The 20,316-nt window shown below is 39.0% G+C and overlaps 1 protein-coding gene across 2 annotated transcripts in view; it reads left to right on the top strand.

The window, feature by feature from the left end:
• The window catches only part of ACADSB (acyl-CoA dehydrogenase short/branched chain), a 51,093-nt gene extending 37,475 nt beyond the window's left edge, over window positions 1–13,618 (top strand). For both annotated transcript variants that reach the window (XM_064373759.1, XM_012453416.2), the window contains 5 exons: window positions 1,204–1,296; window positions 3,691–3,780; window positions 7,447–7,584; window positions 9,423–9,522; window positions 10,068–13,618. In XM_064373759.1, the coding sequence (XP_064229829.1) occupies window positions 1,204–1,296; window positions 3,691–3,780; window positions 7,447–7,584; window positions 9,423–9,522; window positions 10,068–10,138 (492 nt within the window). In that variant the 3' untranslated portion in view covers window positions 10,139–13,618. The remainder of the gene's footprint in view (window positions 1–1,203; window positions 1,297–3,690; window positions 3,781–7,446; window positions 7,585–9,422; window positions 9,523–10,067) is intronic.
• The last annotated feature ends 6,698 nt before the right edge of the window (window positions 13,619–20,316 follow it).

Below are 20,316 nucleotides of genomic sequence, written 5' to 3'. Positions count from 1 at the left end.
CAGTAAAAGACTGATGTGAAATAAGCCTTGCATGAAACTACAGGAGGTGTGCAAGACAGGTGTCAAAATATTAAGTGGCCGTAAGCACACATGGGAGAGCATTTTGTAAAACCCTGAACAGTGCTCTTTAGTCCTGATCAAATAAATGTACTTCTCACAAAAGCGGAAACCTTTCTGCCCAGAAGCTGTCCTGGGGAGCAAGTGTCAAGAATTTGTCCCATTTATGTTTTATAACTTAGGTACTTCTGACCATGTATACTTAATAAGCTTGAGACTTGTGAACCAAACAGGGCTGCAGAGGAGGAAGTCTGGTGTCAGTGCACCAAAGGCCACAAGATGGGGGTGTTGCTCAGTGAGCGGAAACAGCCAGGCTGTTAAACGTGACTGGCAGAAGATCACGGATGCTAGTGCTGGTGCTGCAGAACTCTCCCTAGGTGGGGCAGGTGGTGGTGGGTTTTCCGTCACTCGTCACAGAGCTTGATCTTTTATTGCACGGCTGTGGGGAGCAAAGGGGAGGATGTCTTTACAGATGTCATTTGGGCCTCACTACCTCACCCCAGCTGTTTTCCTCATCCCTACTTTCCCTTTTCTTTCTCCATTCTCCCTACTCTCTCCCCCAACTTCCAATATTATAAAACTAAGGATAGTTTTTTATTATTCCTAATTCTTAATTTTTTTAAACTATGAATAAGCATTTTAGTCTGTTTCTTCTGTCTTCCTCTTTCTTTCTTGAGCATACACATGTGTACACACATATACACACATATATACCCCACAGTTGATTTTTATGAGGATGAATGGTCTCAACAGCCGAAAGGCTTACTACACTTGTTTTTACAAGTATTTGCATATTTTTGTAGTTCCTAATATGTTATCTCACACTGTAGCCTACAGATAAGAATTGGAGGGAAAAGTATTAATTTATGTTATTGATGACTTCTATGAGATTCCCTTACTCTAGATTCACTCATCCATTCAATCACCTATGCAGGGCTCTGGAGGAGGCAATCATGAACAGCATGGACTTGAGTCCTTTTCCTCAGAGAGTTGTGGAAAAAAAAGTGTAGAGAGAGACACAGATGCCAGCAAGTACTGCGAGAGGGCTAGCACATGAATTGAGAGTCTATACACACTTAAAAATATATAATCAAAATGAACCATGCAAAATGAAACTGAGAAATAAGTGCACATTTGTATTTTCAGGTTCCAGAAACCAATGTCTTGGGACAAATTGGACATGGCTATAAGTATGCCATAGGGGGTCTGAATGAAGGTAGGATAGGAATTGCTGCACAGGTAAGTCAAGTTTAAACTCTTCCATGATGTGAATCAATTAAAATGTGAAAAGAAAAAAAATGCAGTGAGCCCAGTGAATATTAGGAAGCTTGTGGACACAAGATGGCACCATTCCCTTAGATGAGGGACAGGATGGCTTCTGATTATTTCTTTCAAATTCCCTTTTGGTCAATTATGTAAGTGTCCAGAGAATCAAACAATGGCTTGGTGATAACAGTGTTTCTGCTTTGAGAACATTAAAGTACTATCTAATACCTGAACCAATAACTTTAAAAATGTATTATAAATTAAATATGACATTTTTAAAAAAATCAACTTTCCAAATCATGAAATTCATTCTGGAAAGGATTTTTTACATTAAGAATAAATAATATTCATTCCACTTTGTAGTAAGGATCTCTTATCTATAGTTAATAAAAGATTTGTTGCTTAGTGTTTTGCATGTGAAAACTGGGCAATATTTTTGGTGGTACACGAAATGAAATAGCCACAATTAAGTAGGGATATACAATGAGAACTATTCAAATTTTTTTGACCAAATTTGCCTTTTATAATGCAGATCGCATTTTTCCATTAAGTGATATCAGTTATTTTCCAGATTAACAAAATGGATAAGGTCTTTGGCTTTACTATAGATGATATCATTTTTGTAGAGTATATTTTTAATCAGTGATTACACAAAACTCAATAACTTACAGCTTTTCAATTTTGAAGATGTTAAATATATATTAGCTATTGAAATAAATAATAGAGTATTACTCTAGAATTTTTTCTGCTGCTGTTACATTGCTAACCATTCTTAGATTAAAACTTAGTCCAGTTTTCCTACAATGCTAGACAGTATGTCACTAAAGAGTGTTGTTTTATCAGTTCTTTTAAAAGTTTTTCTGTGATTTAACTTAGATATGGCATTAAAAACTACAATACTAGATCTCATTTTTTTCAGACATATAAATAATATAGATGTTCTGGCAATAAAATACACAGACTGGGCCTCAGTCTAATTACTCCAACTTATCTAATAACCTAATTAAAAGTTAAGGTCAGGTAGTTACTCTCTCAGTGGATGCGTTTGAGAGGAACAGGCACATGGAGTGTAACATAGTGAACTGAAGGCATCTGTCCTCAAAACCTTGCAGGCAGAGAGAATTCAGTTTTTCAGTGTTTGTAATGTATACCTTTTGCTGAGGTAGAAAAGCCCATTTTGATGGACAACTGATCATTTCAGTCTTCATGTTGATATAGGGTATTATTCACATAGAAATTTTAGCTGTAAGGGTATAGTGACATCTTATCTTACAGCTGAGAGTGCAGTGATGCCTCATTTGAATTTGGGGTTTGTGGTTTTCTTCTGCCTTTAATTTTTAACATATTACTCTGTTCTCTAGAGAGTTCAAAATAAAAGACTAAAAGAGAAGGTGAATAAATACCAATGAAATATTGATAAGTTTGCTGGGCATTTCCCCCAAAAGCTTTAGCTATGATTTTCTAAAACCAGAATTTGACATAATTAGATAGTGATTTAATGGCTATCTAATGTTGAAATTTAGAAACCATTTCTAAGCTTCATAAATGATCATAATGATCATTTAGATATGATATGAAGGTTGGTTGGCAATGAGATGGTTCAGCTAAAATTGTCACCACGTCCTGTATAAATTGACGTGTGTAAATTAGCATTTTTCCTAGATGCTTTCTATCCATTGTTCTCAACCCTAGCTGTGTATTGTCACCTAAAGAGTTTTACAAAGTTGAGGGTTGGCTCGCACTTCTCTACCCACTGTACTCACAAGATTTGGATTCAGTCATTAGGCCTGGGTATCAGTATTTTTTTTTTTAATCAAGTTCCCCAAATGATTCTATGGTACAGCTAGGGTTAAGAAACACTGATCTCTTATGTTCTAATGCCCTTTCCACTGAAGCTCTTATTAATCCTACTCATATACAAAATAGACAGGAAAGTAGAAGATTAAGAAGTGACCTTCCGCATTTTACTTCTAGAACTGGAGGGAGTTCCTCTATAGTCTTCAAGGCCAGTTCTGAGCAAAACGTCTATGGCTCATTTTATACCTGGAGAATCAGAGCTTAAAGAAGATTCCTAAAAAGTAGTCTGGTTTTGTGAACACAGCCTTGCTAGGAGATTTATTTCTGCTAGAATTAAATATACTCATATTCATATGAAATCACTCAAAACTTTCTCCCAATTATTGGAAGTTCAGTTCTACAAATGCAGTAGGTGAAGATGTGTTATTAACACACACCTTACCACCTCGGGATCTCTAGTTCTTCCCCTACCCCAACCATTCAATTTATGTTTAGAAGGAATTTACGACTTGGATCATTAAACTTGTAACAAAATAAGAAATTCTGATCTTTTTTTTTTTTTTTTAACAGATGCTGGGACTGGCACAAGGATGTTTTGACTACACTATTCCATATATTAAAGAAAGGGTACAATTTGGCAAAAGACTGTTTGATTTTCAGGTATATAATTATTAGGGTCTTTCTGCTGCACTGGACTCCAGCTTCCTGTTAATAAAGGGCTGTGTTGAAAGCCATGGAGGGAATCCCTTCAGTGGGATTTTAATGGGAGAGGGGTGACAGAGGAAGGAATAAGTCTCAGGGAGTGTACTTGTGAATGCCTTGATCTTGTCCAAGGGCAGAGCAGTAGCCCTTGAGGCCCAGCTCTAGTGTGATTCAGGGTATCTTGGTGAGCACCATGGAGCTCCTCACTGCTTCAGAAGCTCAGGGTAGGGGGTCTGCCTGGATTCAGATCCTGGTTCTTTCACTTACTAGCTTTAGGCCTTAGGCAAGTGACCTCATTCTAGCCTTAAACTGCCTCATCTATAAAATAAAGATATAACTACTTACTTAACCTGTTTTAAATGAGGTATGTGTAAAGTGTTTCACACATTGCATGGGTATAACAGTGCTCAGTAAACTTCTGTTTGAACCAGAACCATGTGGTAATCCTCATAGGACTGCACTTTTGACACCTATGTCTCACGGAAGATACAGTTTGCTGCATTAAATAGAAATGAGGTGCACTGAAATGAGGCCAAGCACTTGGATAATGCTGGTTTGGTCCAGTGCTGCAGCTTCTCAGAGCTCCCCAGGCAATCTGGAGATTGCTTGGTGGCAACGGTATCCTTCTTGCCCTTGTTGAGGTCTTGCCAGTGTGAGGGCAGTCCGGAGTGGCAGCTTACCAAACCTTTTAGGCGAGCTGAAGGCAGGTCACGTAAGATTCCAGAATAATTACTTTACATGATTGCAAAACCTCCCCTTAAGCAGCTCTAGGCTCCAAGTGCAATCCAGCTCTGTTATGCTGCATTGTCTTCAGGTTTATAATAATGACTAGGCATCCTATGAGCACACTCAGATTGCACATGTATAGAGATACTAGGCTGTGGACATGCACAGTCAGTTCAAGAAAGAGAAGGACTGAGCATGGCAGGCCTGGCCGGTGCCTACTGCAGCTCATGCTGTCATCCTCACCTTATGCCTAGGAACCTGAAGCACATGGAGACTGAGTTCCCAAGGCTGTGCAGCTAATATGGTGCCAAAAGTAGAGGTTATTTTTGTCTTGGCTTCTAGTTGAACTTTCATTATACTAGAGTACTTTCTCAGAGCCAGCTACCACAAAGATTGCAGTGAAAGAGACAGAATGTAAAGGTTGTTTTGAAGGGAGGCTTTTGATCTTCTTTATGCACAGGAAACTATGTTCTTGTGCATATAGATAGATTGAAGGGGTCAGGTATACTAGCAGGCATAATCATAATGACATCTTTAAAGATGCCTATTATGGGTGGTTAAAAGAACACTTAGATTTTTTTATTTTTATTTTTTAAATTTTGTGAGTACACAGGGAACCACAAACATTTATGGGGTACATGCGATGTTCTGATAGAGACATGCTATATGAAATAAGCACATCAAGGAGAAGAAATTTTGATCTTAAAAATCAACATTATTAGCTGTATAATGCTTTGATTAAAGTTAGCAGAGTTTTTTTTCTAACTATATTATCTCATGTTTGCTTTGCATGCATTTGTTCATATCTTTCTGACCTCAAGACCACATGGCCCTTGAGGGTAAAGACCAGCCGATTCATCCTTATTAGTTTCAATTGTTTATTTAGTATAGATTTATTTAGCAAGTTCTCCACGCCAGGCCTTGTGTTCACAATGAAGTTAGGGAACAAGTATTCAGCAATGGTGAGTTCTTACAGAACAGTAGGCATGCCTCAGTCACTTTCCTGCCTCTCATAGTACTTCAGGTGGCAAATGGAATAGACAGCATGGATAGTGACTGTAAGTTTCATTGAACTGAGTGCATTTTGCAAAAATAATCAGAATCCTGAGTTCCATATAAAGAGTCAAATTTCTAGAACAGTGATACTGGTATAGAAACACACAAATTCACTGATGGAACAAAACAGAAAAGCCAGTAATAGACCCATGCATGTATGCAGATTTGATGTATGATAGAGATGACATTACAGATCACTGAGTGGGAATATTCTTTCTATACGAAAAAATAATGAAACTGTATTCCTACCTCACATCATACACAGAAAATAGATGTCAGATATAAAGACATAATGTTAAAAGCAAAACTTTAAAGATTTTAGGACAAAACAGAGAATATCTTTATAACCTCATGGTAGGAAAGGTTCTTGTAAACAGTCACGAAAAGGACTAGTCCTAAAGATAAGACTGATAAGTTTTTTTCCTTGAAAGATGCCATAAAGTGAAAAGATAAATCACAGAGGAGAAGATATTAACTCTGCACATAGGTTTATGGGTGTTCAACTTACTATTATGCTTCATAGCCTACATAGATGGAGCATCGTCTTTTTTTGTACATACAAAATTGTTGTGTGTATCACATATTTCAGAAAGAGAAAAAGAAGAATCTGTAGGGTATTTTTTTTTTTTTTTTTTGAGACGGAGTTTCGCTCTTGTTACCCAGGCTGGAGTGCAATGGCATGATCTCGGCTCACCACAACCTCCGCCTCCTGGGTTCAGGCAATTCTCCTGCCTCAGCCTCCTGAGTAGCTGGGATTACAGGCACGCACCACCATGCCCAGCTAATTTTTGTATTTTTAGTAGAGATGGGGTTTCACCATGTTGACCAGGATGGTCTCGATCTCTTGACCTCGTGATCCACCCGCCTCAGCCTCCCAAAGTGCTGGGATTACAGGCTTGAGCCACCACGCCCGGCGAATCTGTAGGGTATTAACAAACAATGCTGTTTTACTCCAACTTGTCCCTCCCTTTTGTTTAGAAAAGGCCATTCCTGGGGTTTGTGTGTGATTGCCTTAATCAAGGTTCACTGTCTTAATATTCATCACATATTATTGTAATTATTTAATTTGTCTCTTCTCCCTGCTGGACTATATATTATAAATCATGAGAACAAGGAAATCTGGCTGTAATGTTCAGCGTGCTGCCTCCGTCGCTCAGGGCAATCTCAGAGGTGCCCAATAACTATCTGGGTGGATGGATAGGTTAGGCATGAGAAACATTTTAGTTTGTAATAAACATCTGTGCCTGTTATTTCCAGGAAATTATTTATAAATGTTAATGTTTGTATTCTGGCTCACTAAGTTAACTGTTGTTTCTTTCATTGACAAACATTTAGTGTGGACCTAATCACCCTCTAAAATTTCCAGGTGGTAGTAATTGGCGCTTCAAATATTTTTCATTGCTTTGTAGCTAACATCTTTTAATGCCTGGAAGCCATATACAAAATGAAAATTTTCTTAATTCAAGCAAATAAAGAATATATTCGAAGTTTTGCTGTGCTAGGATTTCATTTAACCTAAATTTCTGTCAAAAAAGAGTTGAAATAATGATTAAATATAACAGTTAAGTTTTTAAACCTAACTTTGTGATACTTTACTATTTAAATCTTGGCGATCATGAAGAGTAACGTGAACTTTGAAGTTTTTCTAGGAAAAGAGGATTTAACCATACTTACAGTATCATATTTCATTTTAGATTACAAATTTTAAAGTATTTAAGAGATGTGAATTTGAATTTCCTTTAGGGTATGCTTGGAATCTGTCAGTGTGTATCTAGGCAGGACTTTGCGGTTGAGGTGCTTTTTTGAAATCATAATTCTCTAACTTGGGCCTCACTGTTACAGGGCCTCCAACACCAAGTGGCTCACGTGGCCACCCAGCTGGAAGCTGCAAGATTACTAACATACAACGCTGCTAGGCTTGTAGAAGCTGGAAGCCCATTCATAAAAGAAGCATCAATGGCCAAATACTATGCATCAGAGGTAAAAAAAAAAAAAAAAGTAGTTCAGCCTCCCTTTTTTTCAGATATATAATTATTAACCTTTTCTCTTGGGAATGTTAAGTGTACTTTGGTTGTTTTTCAGGTTAAGATAACATGGACTTTTATTTCTTATAATAGAAAAGCAAAACTGCTACAGAAAAGCAGTTTAATTCTGTGGGGTCTTAATGTTTTGTGAGAACCATGGGTGTCATGCCCATGGTTTCAAGTTCTAGCAAAGTGAATGCCGTGGAAGATGATAGGTTCATCATATGAACAAATCAGATTTAAAACGCCAAGAAAAGATTGTCTATGTTTCTAAAACTTTCTGCTCACACGTCAGCTTTCTATAGCTAACACATTAGACTGTGCCTAGAGAATTTAGCCAAATCATTGGGCAGCTGTTTCCCAGCCTCAGTGGAATCATATTCATTCCATGGCTTTAAATTCTCATTTAACCTCTCCAGCCTGTAAATTTAAATCTCCTGCCTCAACTTCTTTCTGAATTCCAGACTAACATGTCCAACTTTTCTGCTTCACCGTCAAAACCTGAGTGTCATCTTGACACCCTGCTTTCCCTCATCCCCCACCTGAATCCGGCATCATTTCCTGTGTATTCTACCCCCAAAAGATTTCCTCAATGGTGTATTTGCCTCCCTCCCCATTGCCAGCTCTGTACTGCAGTCACCTAGTTGCTCTTCAGTGGCTTCTCACAACAAATGGAACTCTATCCATATTAGATTCCAATTGCTGCTGTAACAAATTACCATAAAGTCAGTGACCTAAAACAATGCAATTCTATTTTCTCTCACTTCTGGAGGGCAGAAATCTGAATTGGGTCTCACTGGAATACAGCAAAGGCGTCGGGGTGGGGGGGCTGCCTTTCTGCGGTTCTGGGTGACATTTGTTTCCAGCTTCTAGGGGCTGCTCACATTCCTTGACTCTTAGCCCCTTCCTCCATCTTCAAAGCCATCAATGTGGCACATTCAGATCTCTCTCAGACTCTGCTTCCTGTCTCTGTGGTCCCATCACCTTCCATGACTAACTCTCCTGCCTCCTCCTTTTCCTTACAAGGACTCCTGTGATTTTATTATAGCCACCCAGATAATCCAGAGTAATCTCCCCATCTCACATCCTTACCCACATCTGCAGAGTCCCTATTGCCATGGAAGGCAGCATATTCACAGCTCTGAGGGCTAGGATGTGGACATCCTTGAGGGGCCATTCTGCAGGATCTCTCGCCCTTCCATTCTCTTTTCATATCTTACCCCATCCCAGCCCACTGGCTGTCTCAGGGGCTGGAAGTTGAAGAGTTCATTCTCCCCTTAGAGCCCTTCCACATGTTGGTCCTCAGCTTGAAATATCCCGTAGCTCGTCCTTTAGGTCTCAGCTACACCATAATTTCCTTCACGATTCTGCCGTTGTCACCGCCTCAGCTTCCTAGCAAGCTGTTTTGCCCCAGGCAGTTCATCAGTTCCTGTGCTGGTTGGTTCCACTGGGCCCCACAGGGCAGTGACTGTCCGCCCCCACCATTGTATTGTATACTCAGTGACTGGCAGAGTTTGTGATACAAAGGAGGCTCTCAATAAACATTTCGTGAATAAATGATATCTCTCAGCAAGCAGATTCATGTGAACCATGATCTAATTTCTTAAGAAAATGGGGATTTTGTGAATTAATAGAATGTTTTACAGAAATGGTATGAGAATGGGATGGAAGAGACAATGCTAGTTTATAAAATAACTTCAGTCCTTCCAACACCACTAACAGTGAATCCATGTTGCTGAAAATCATGTATACATTAAGTGGTTTCAGTGTGTGATTTGTGCCTGCTTTTGGTAGATTGCAGGACAAATAACGAGTAAATGTGTCGAGTGGATGGGGGGAGTAGGCTACACCAAAGATTACCCTGTGGAAAAATACTTCCGAGATGCAAAGATCGGTAAGTAGATATTTTTTTTTTTTTTGCATTTTATTTTGTTTTATTTGCCTCTATAGGTGTTTTGGCTATTTTATTTGTCAATTTGATGCTGCTCGTGCCTAGGCAAAAGCAATTTTAATTTATTTAGTATGTGTGTATTGGCTCTCTTTATGTGACTGGGTTTTCTTCCTTACCTCATCCTTCAAAAAAAATTTACGTTTTTTAAAAATATCAAATTGCCTTTTTAAATGCCTCAACAGGCTTTTTAGTAAACTGCCACAAATAACAGTTTGAGCTTATGCATCACTTGTTGAAGAATCAAAATCTTCAACTTTTGATTAAACTTTAGTCAATTTAATACTGATCCTGGACATCTAGAAACCAAATGGAAAATGGTCATCTCTTAGTCAAAATCACTCTGTGAAATAGTACCATATTCAGGGCACTTCAAGTGATGTAACTAGTAACTATTTTATAGCAAGCACAGAGGTGATGTTTATAGAGCTATTTCTTGTGTTAACCACAGGCCAACTCCTCATTGTTCCTTCTGCTTCCTTTTGCTTAAGGTACGATATACGAAGGCACTTCCAACATCCAGTTGAACACCATTGCAAAGCACATCAATGCAGAATACTGATGTCCATGAGAGTGGGACCCCTCCCTGGTGTCACTGCTGTAAAATTTCAAACTGTTGTGCTTTGTTGGGAGTATGTGCCTTGTATGGGAATAAACTTCCACAGTGTTGAAGGATTTTATTGAAGCTCTTAGTCAGGGTTCTGGGGGTTGATCTTTTTGGTTTTTTTCTTTTCAGGCTGCTTAACTTAGGCACGGAGATCCACTTTTAAACTTGGGAAATACATACCTATATTTTTTCCAAAACTGTTTTTAAAGTTCTATACATATATGTTTTTCTTAATTTGAGACACAGTCTCACTCTGTCACCCAGGCTAGAGTGCAGTAGTGCCATCTCAGCTCATTGCAGCCTCGACTTCCTGGGTTCCAGTGATCCTTATGCTTCATCCTCTCAAGTAGCTGGAGCTACAGGTGTGCATCACCATGCCTGGCTAATTTTTGTGTTTTTAGTAGAGATGGAGTTTCGCCATATTGCCCAGTCTGGTCTAAAACTCATGGCTTCAAGGGAACACCCACCTTGGCCTCCCAAAGTTCTAGGATTACAGGCATGAGCCGCTGTGCCTGGCCTGATATTTATATTATCATTCTAGTTTCAGAGTATATAGAAGTTTCATTCCATCATTTGGAAAAATAAAGGGATCTGAAGTACAACATTACTTAGAGAAATAGTTACTTTATATTCCTATTAAATCTTAATCTTGCGGCATCAGAGAAATATTTGTTACATAGTAGGAAATTTTTATCCAGCACTTTATAGATTCAACTCTAAGTTGCAAGTGAGGTCAAAACTGATAAAAATTTATTTTGAAAATCTAAATATTCTGGTTTTAAATATGAGAATCAATGGAAAATAAGATTATAATTTTTTAGGTCATATAATTGAAGAAAATACTGTTTTAACAATATAAAGCAATATTACTTGTTACTATAATTAACCTATGTAAAAGATACATTTCATGATGGTTTCAGTAGGTCATTTTAAAAACAAATCTCTGCATTAGTTTTCAAGTATAAGGTTTAAGTAATTGGTTTAATAATCAGAAAATATTCAATACCCTGTTGCAATATTTATTCTGTGCACTATTTTTCAGTTGACCATGTCTGTATTTTAATTGAATACTGTTTCTTCAGACATGGTTATTGGACTTTATCCTGAATAATAATTCAGAAACTGGGTTTTGGTTCAGTGATTCTCAAGAGAAAGATCTCTTGCCCATTAAGAAGTGTATGAAAATTTCATAAGGAATGAGAGAGAGAAGGGGGCTGTAGAGTTTGAAAAAGCATATTCAATATTAAAATAATTTTAAACTTGGGAAGGCAAAATGAATCTATTGTTTTGCAATAAGGTAATAAACAGGCAAAATGCAATAAAATATATAGCTGGTTGTATTAGTCTGTTTTCACACCGCTGATAAAGACATACCCAAGACTGGGAAGAAAAAGAGGTTTAATTGCACTTACAGTTCCACATGGCTGGGGAGGCCTCCGAATCATGGCAGAGGTGAAAGGCACTTCTTACGTGGTGGTGGCAAGAGAAAATGAAGAAGAAGCAAAAGTGGAAACCCCTGATAAACCCATCAGATCTCATGAGACTTACTATCATGAGAATAGCATGGGAAAGACCTGCCCTATGATTCAATGTCCTCCCCCTGGGTCCCTCCCACAACACATGGGAATTCCGGGAGACACAATTCAAGTTGCAATTTCCGTGGGGACACAGCTAAACCATATAACTGGTGATACCACTGCTTCAGTATTAGGGATTCTCAGTCAGAAGAGACCCCTCTGTGGTACAGTTTCTGAGTCCCCTCAGGAGGAAGGTAGACAACAGAGAAATGAGAGTTTTGATGTTTCTGAAAGAGTAACACGAGTTAGAGATGAAAAATGTTCCAAGGCTCATGTAGTTGCTTTAAGTAGTCATTACTGTTAAATGAGAAACATTTTAATACTTCAATGAAAGGACAATGTTTATTTTATAAAAAACTGACATTTCCAGAGTAATTTTGCTTTGCACATTCATGTTTATTGAATTGGACTAATTTCTATAATGCAAATCAGAGTTAAATATTCAAAATTGTGTAACTACAATTGACATTAAAATACTAGGAAGAAACACGGACCTTGAATCCAGAGAGATAAAATCTGCTTGCTTTCAAATGGAGAGATGATGAAAACCCACTCATTCAGTCTTTCTGAATAAAAACACAGTAATCTGATAAGAGTAGGAGACGGATTAAATACACTACAGGGGCCTCAGGCATCTTTAATTTTTGTGATTATGTGAAAGAGGTGGACTTTACAGATAATGGAGCAGAAGCCAATATTAGTAAAAAGAATCCTAACTTCTTCCCACAGAATTAGAAACATGAAAGTACAGTAAACCTCTTGTTCAAATTAGCAGCATCAGAGAGCTTCCCATTTGCATCTGGACCTTGAATTTATGTTTATTGATTGAGTTCTAATTTGTATATATATTTTGTGCATATTCATAAATAACAATTAAAATTAATTATATTATGTATTATAGTTAATCTATGTACCTACCTTCTTCCGTTAGTGAATCAGTGAATGGTAAAACATGTTATTTTGTCATTTTTCCAAAGAGGATATTGTGGGTTTTCCCTGTAGTTCTTCCATGATAGTTTTTCTTTTGATAACCATGACTTCAGAAGCTTTAAAACTATCTATCTTGCATTTGTGTCTGGTGGAGAACCAGCCATTAGCCTCCTGAAGCCTGCCATCATTGTTAATTTGACAATTGGCCTGTCTCGGGGCTCAGAAAGAAAAGAACTGTTTGAGCAGAAGTGTGTGGGCTGTACTGGATTCCACCCAACCGCCAAGTTAGTATTGTTAGAGATTTCATTTTACAACACAAAAATGAACCTGTGTCAAAGATTTTAAAATCATGGAAAGTTAAACCTAGAAAGACCTTAGAGAACCAGCCAGCCAACTCTCTCATTTTAAAAATGAAGGATTCATAGCACAGATTACTTGCCCAAGATTATCCAGGAACAAAGACAAGAATCCAAATATACTTGGGGACAAGAATTAGTCCCTAAATTCAGTATTCTTCCTACTATTAAACATTGCCCCTTTCAACAAATTTTGGATTTCATAATATATTTCAGTACTCTTGTTGATTTATTTTAGGTTAAACTGATAAAGAATGAACATTTTAGAAGTGTTGATATTGATCAGTGTTATTGCTTACATATATGAATCACTTGCCAAAGATACTGGCATTTAGCAAGCTCTCCGCAGCTGTAACCAGTATGTCGAATATGAAGATTATTGTGTGGAATCCTTTGGTTTCATTGTTATGATGTATTTTATAAATGTACTAGTTATATCCTTGTTTATGTATTTTTGCTGATATTTCATAAAGCAAAAGTTTTGTTTTAATGGAATATATTGGATTGTATTCAATGTTGCAATATCAATATTCTATAGCGAATGAAAAAAATAAAGGACTAAATTAACTGGAGATTTTTGGTACTCTTATAAAGCAAAATTGTTTGTTATACAGACAGATGAAATAAGAAAATAATGTAATCTTTCTGTAAGATAGATATGCCTTTGCTTACCAAACCAATAACTTGCCTCTCATATAAGCCAATTTTATTTGTTTTCAGAGAAGAGGTCTTATAATGTAGACCAAGTTTAAATTCATGATGCTAAAGAAAATTTTGCCAGAGGACTCTTTCTTTTTTTAATGGCAAAATAAGCAGCTCTTCAGTAGAGAGTTCCCCTCTTTTGAGCACATCCTTGCTATACAGACATTATCTGGCTGATAGGTATGCCTGTGCTTTGTAGTATTACTTTTAGAAAATGTATATTATTGCACTTTTTGCTCAGTGGTACAGTGTAGCCTAAGGCCATAGGAAATTTCAACTTATCTTCTCCTATTATTTTCTACATCACTTTAGAAATCTAGGTATTAGTTCCTTTTCTTTTCCTTTGTCATTTAGCAACATGTAGTGAGTGGTCGCTACGTCCAAAGTGCTACGTCCATCTGAGCCACCATGCAAAGATGACTAAGAACAGCTCCTTGTTTAAACATGCGCCCATCCAGGTTGTCTTTTCTATTCAATCTATCACAGAAAGATTGAGTAGAAAGTTACCAAAGTCACCCCTATGTGGAAGTATTTCTTTACATCCATTAGAATGATAACCATAAGCGCTGACATCTCTTGAGCTCCTACCGTGCTAGCCATGATTCTAGACCCTTGACACATATTAACTCACAACAGCCCTATGAGGGAGGTGCTCTTGTTATCTCATTTTACGGGCAAGGAGACTGAGGCATAGAGGGGGTAGATAAGATGCTTATTGGTAGATGGCAGAAATATAACTCAAACTCTGGCAGTCTTGCTGATGAAGGCCCTCCTAGATTTATTCTTTTGGGTCTCTAAGTCTTGCTTATCTTCAGGAGCCTTCCAGTAAAATGTCACCACCAAATAATTGTTCATGAATAAGTTTCAGATACTTTGAGGCAGAGAAACTAGCTGAGCACGGGACCTGTGGGACAAATGGGTGTGGTGGAAGCATACGTGTTTGGGGAGAAGGCCTGGGAGAGTAGGTAGAGCAATGGGAAGTTGCAGTTAGAAGGATGAGAAAAGCACCGAAAAGAAAACTAAGGAAATACCAAAAAAAACTCACTCTAGAGTTTTGCCTGGGACTTACTATGTGCCATGTTTGACTCTTGATCTAAAAACATAATAATAATTTCTTGAGCCCAGGAAGTTTGATACCAGCCTGGGCAACATGGCGAGACCCCTTCTCTACAAAAAAACAGAAAAATTAGCCAGGCATGGTAGCACATACCTGTAGCCCCAGCTACTCGGAGGCTGAGGTGAGAGGATCTGACAGAGTGAGATCCTGTCTCAAGAAAAAAAGAAAAGACTCAAAGTTACCCTAGGGTGGGGAGAATGACACAAAAAAGCATGAGAGAAATCTGAGTGGTGGCTACAGTGTTTGACATGCAATTATTTGTACAGATGGCTCACATGGTAAGTGGAAAATAAGATGGGAAGATAAGCAAACGTGGGTTAAACTCAGATATTCAGATGGTGCAAATGAAAAATTTAAATCCCAGCTACATGAAGCTAGAAACACCTAAACCAAAACAACACAGCAAAGTTGAAATAAAGAGATGGAAAAAGACCATACAAATGCTGCAAAAAGGAGAGCGGGAATGGCAATGTTGGTATCTAACAAAACGGAGTTAAAGGCAAAAATAATTTTAAAGGATATCTCATAAAAAGGAAGAGCTCACCAAAAAAGTCCAGTAATCATGATCGTTATGACCCTAACAACATAACTGGGAACTACATGGAGCAAAGCAAATAGAAATACAATGAAAAAAATTGACAAAGCCATAATCACAGTTGCTGACTTAGAAATCACCAAGTCAAGTAGAAGGTAAGAACAGATGTAGAGGATTTGGGTGACATAATTAACAGGTTTGATGTGTAGAGAGAGAATTTTTTCTTTTCAAATGCAAATGAATGATCATTAGAATTTTGTCTCAGAGGAAATTTCTGCAAACTACAAAAAGATAAACTTTACAGGTGGCACTCACTATACACAATGATAAGTAAATATATAAACAGAAAAAGGTAGAATATAAAAAAGCTAACCACACTGGGCGAGGTGGCTCATGCCTGTAATCCCAGCACTCGGCCTCCTTTGAGAGACTGAGGCAGGCGGAGCGCCTGAAGTCAGGAGTTCGAGACCAGCCTGGCCAACATGGTGAAACCCCGTCTCTACTAAAAATACAAAAATTAGCTGGCGTGGTGGCCTGTGCCTGTAATCCCTCCAGTTATTCTGGAGGCTGAGGCAGGAGAACCCGGAGGCAGAGGTTGCAGTGAGCGGAGATCGCGTCACTGCATTCCATCCTGGGCGACCAAGTAAGACTCCATCTCTAAAATAAAAAAAAATTAACAGTAGACTTTAAATAACCTGGATTAATTACTAAATAAAAATATAAATTACAAATTGTTGGCCGAGCACGGTGACTCACGCCTGGAACCCAAGCACTTTGAGAGGCCGAGACAGGTGAATCATTTGAGGTCAGGAGTTCAAGACCAGCCTGGCCAACATGGGGAAACCTCATCTCTACTAAAAATAAGAAAATTAGACAGGCATGGTGGCTCAAGTATGTAATCCCACCTACTTGAAAGGCTGAGGTGGGAAGATTGCTTGAACCCGGAAGGCGGAGATTGCAGTGAGCTGAGGTCTGCACTCCAGCATGAGTGAAAGCGAGAATCCAAAAACAAAAAAAAAAAAAACAAAAAAAAAAACCCACAAAAACCCACGAATGTTGACAATGATATGACAAGCCCAGCTATCTTGAATTTTCAGTGCTTCTGGGAGGGAGTACAGGAAGGCATGTCAGGGACATCCAGGGCAGCATGGTTTGTAGTAGTGAGAAGTTAGAAATGGCTGAGTGGGAGAATAAATAGGTAACATGGAAAATGCACACAAAAGCCATTTAAACAAATAAGGAAGATTTATGTATAGAGATGAAATCATCAGCAAGTCATATTGTTTAAGGAGATAATAAGCCACATAGTGTTTGTGCAGAACAGTACAAAGCTACATATATTTCTGTAAATACAAACATGTATATAAAGTCTTGGAAATTAGCTGGGCACAGTGGTGCACACCTGTAGTCCTAGCTACTCCAGCGGCTAAGGCAGGAGAATCACTTGAGCCAAGGAGTTCAAAGCTGTAGTGAGCTATGATCATGCCACTGCACTCTAGCCTGGGCAGCAGAGTGAGACCTCATCTCTTAAAATTAAAAAAAAAAAGAAAGAAAAAAGTGGAAAGTATACTGCCACACCAATGACCGAATTTAACTTTGGGGGCCTGTGCTGGCACTGAGGTGACTGGCATCATCTATACTATTTGAATTTTTATATTAGGAAGATATTCTTATATTACTTGTGTAATTGGAAATATAAAATTAAAGCAACCTATCGGGCTACTGACATCTTTACTTTTGTGCCTCATTCTCCCTTAACTGATCTTTCTGCTTGTCTCAAATAGCCACAGTGAAATAGGCAGCTCTATTCAGCCTCATGGGAGGCCAGACTCTGACACAGAAAGCAGAGAAAAGAGATCTGAAACCTATGAAGGTTTGACCTCCCTAGGTAAATAGCACTGTCCAGGTTAAACGCTTGTCCTAAGCAAAGCAATGTATGGCTTGCTTTGCCAAGCAGAACTTCACAGAGAGAGCTTTTTGCTCTCGGGTACAAATTGGGCCATTTGCACTAGCCTTGGGATTAGGATCTTGTCTTTAATTGTGATTTGATTTTCTATGATTTGACCCAAGGTATTCAAATGTAACATTTCCTTGAACACGAAGCATTTGTATTAAGTAAAAAGGAAAAATTCAAAACTTCTCCTCAAGTCAAAGGACACAGGTCCTTCGTTTACATTAGATGGACAAAGTGTGGCCCATGGGCCAAATCCAAGCCACTGCCTATTCTTGTTACGCCTGCAAGCTAAGAATGTGTTTTTATGTTTTAAATGTTATATAGATATGTACAGTACTCTCAATTTTGCCACTTGCCCACAAAGCTTAAAATGTTGACTCTCTAGCACCTTTAGAAAAAAGTTTGCCAACCCCTGATTAAATGATTGCTTCTAAATCAAATTTTGACTGAAAAGGTTGGTCAGTCTGTCTTGACGTCATACCAAAAGAAGAGAAAGAGAGAAGTCTTCCCCTGGAAACTTGAGGCATTACTCTTTCTCGATTTCCTTTGTGGACTTTCTAGCCCATGGGCTCCCTCCCACAACCTACAGACATGAATGTCTTCCCTTACCCACAATTTCAGTTACCTGCATCAACTGTGATCCAAAAACATTAAACAAAGCACTGCAGAAATAAATGACATATAAGTTTTAAATTGCACATTGTTCCTAGTAGCACGATGAAATCTTGCACAATTCTGTGCTGTCCCGACAAGGACGTGAATCATCCCTTTGTCCAGCGTATCCACGCTGTCTGCCCTCCCTGCCTCTTAGTCATCAGCAGTGTCTGCTCCTGACATCCAACCGCCTTCATTGTCATGCTTGGTGGTCTGGGATCACACAAAACAGAGGCTCCACTTCTGAGACATTTTCGGAAGGTCGATAGCCAAATGCTGCATCCCTGTGCCTACGCCATTCATGCAACTTCATCCTATCCCATAGGCCTTTTACCATCTCACACCACATAAGAAGGGTGAGTATGACAATGAGTTAGTGAGAAAGAGATCACATTCATATAACTTTTCTTACAGCATATTGTTATGATCGCTTGATTTTTTTTTTTTTTTTTTGAGACAGAGTCTCACTCCGTCGCCAGGCGCAAGGCTGGAGTGTGGCAGCGTGATCTCGGCTGACTGCAACCTCCGCCTCCCGGGTTCAAGCAATTCTCCTGCCTCAGCCTCCCAAGTAGCTGGGACTACAGGTGCGCACCACCACGCCCAGCTAATTTTTGTATTTTCAGTAGAGACAGGGTTTCACCATGTTGGCCAGGATGGTCTTGATCTCTTGACCTCGTGATCCACCTTCCTCGGCCTCCCAAAGTTCTGGGATTACAGGCGTGACCACTGTGCCCGGCCTCTATTTTATTATTATTGTTAATCTCCTTCTGTGTCTAATTTATAAATTAAACTTTATCATATGTACAGGAAAAAATACAGTATATATAAGATTCAGTTCTAACTGCAGTGTCAGGCATTCATTGGAGATCTTGGAACATATCACCAATGGACAAAGCGGGGATGTTTATGTTCATGTCTCCCCATCCTTAAAAAATCCATTCCCTGTGAGCCACTGCTCCGCAGTGCTGAAAAGATGGATAGTGGCCACTTCCTCTACAGCAGTTCCTCATCCTCATTGCTCCTTGATCCCTTTTTACCTGGTGTTCATTTTGTCAGTGAGTTTAAACAATGTTCTCCAAAGCCATCCTTTTACCTTTAATTGGTGGCCTATTATATTTGTCCCAATTTATATAGTTTCAGACAGTCCCTGTCTTCCTAAAGGCTCTTTGCTCCTTTGACAAGGCACCTCCTCTTTTTGACTGACTCATCCTTGGCTTCTTTGGCCTTAAATGGAAATTGCTTTATCAAGATTCTGCCATTGTGCCTCTTCATTCTCTATACAATTGGTTCTCAAACTTCACTGTGCTTTTAGAATAACTTCAAGAGACTTCAACGTGCAGACTGTGGAATACTGTTCCCAGAGTGTCCCCGTCATTGGATATAGTGTTTATTTTTAGATCTGTCCAGCAGGCTTTGGAAATTTATGTCTAAGATGCAGGTGAACAATGAGAGTAGGAGACAGAGATCAGGAAGTCTTACGTAAGCCTAGTGGTATAAAAGTCAGATGAAGTACTCAGGAAGGACTGGCCATCTCCTGGGCTTTCAGCCTACAGATCACTTAGGATCCCTGTAAAAAGGCATATTTCCTGACCTACGAGTCTGATCTTTGGGGCTGGGGCCTGGAAATCTGCATGTTTAGTAATCTGCCAAGGGATTTTCATCGCACACTAAGACTTGAGTAGGGTGCTCAAAATGATTCCATCCCAAGTCCATGTTCCTTTCCAATTGCTCCCCAGAGACCCACCTGCTTAGACAGCGAAGAAGCAGAAAGGGAGCAGGCAGGCCCCTTCCCTCCATCCTCCTGAGGTCAGAGGTCCTTATGGATCCCCATTCACCCTCCCAGTGTGAGGCTGAGAAGCCACGCGCCAGCTGTTCTCTGAGTTCGGTGGAATTGAAAGCAATTTAGGGCAAGGTATTAACAATTCTCCATTGCAAAATAGGAGCCTCCGCGGGGCTTGCTTTAATGAAATTTTACTTTATTAGTTCAAGAGTTAATGAATAAACCACTGATAAGATAAATCACCTTAGGCATGGTGTTTTGAAATCTAACCATTTCTCTTAGAAGTGGATTTTTTTTCCCTGTTGGATATGCAAACTAATGATGAAGTAACAGCAGGAATGTAAGTTTTGGTGCCTTTGGAGGGTCAGGGAGTCTGAAGGGAGAACATCTGGCTGAGTGGAGAGTCCTTTGAGCCTTGCCTTATTTTACACTCTGTCTATAGCAGAAACCCATCGCTGTAAAGTATGCATACAGTTCCTTGACGCATTCATACTCCATTGTCCCAATCTGATTGATTTCGGCAAGTGG

The sequence above is a fragment of the Aotus nancymaae genome, unplaced genomic scaffold (genome assembly GCF_030222135.1).
Source record: "Aotus nancymaae isolate 86718 unplaced genomic scaffold, 86718_ANA_hifiasm-v0.15.2.pri h1tg000010l, whole genome shotgun sequence".
Taxonomy (NCBI): Eukaryota; Metazoa; Chordata; class Mammalia; order Primates; family Aotidae; genus Aotus; species Aotus nancymaae.
The sequence above is the reverse complement of the archived record's forward strand: the minus strand, read 5'-3'. Positions and strand labels throughout refer to the sequence as shown.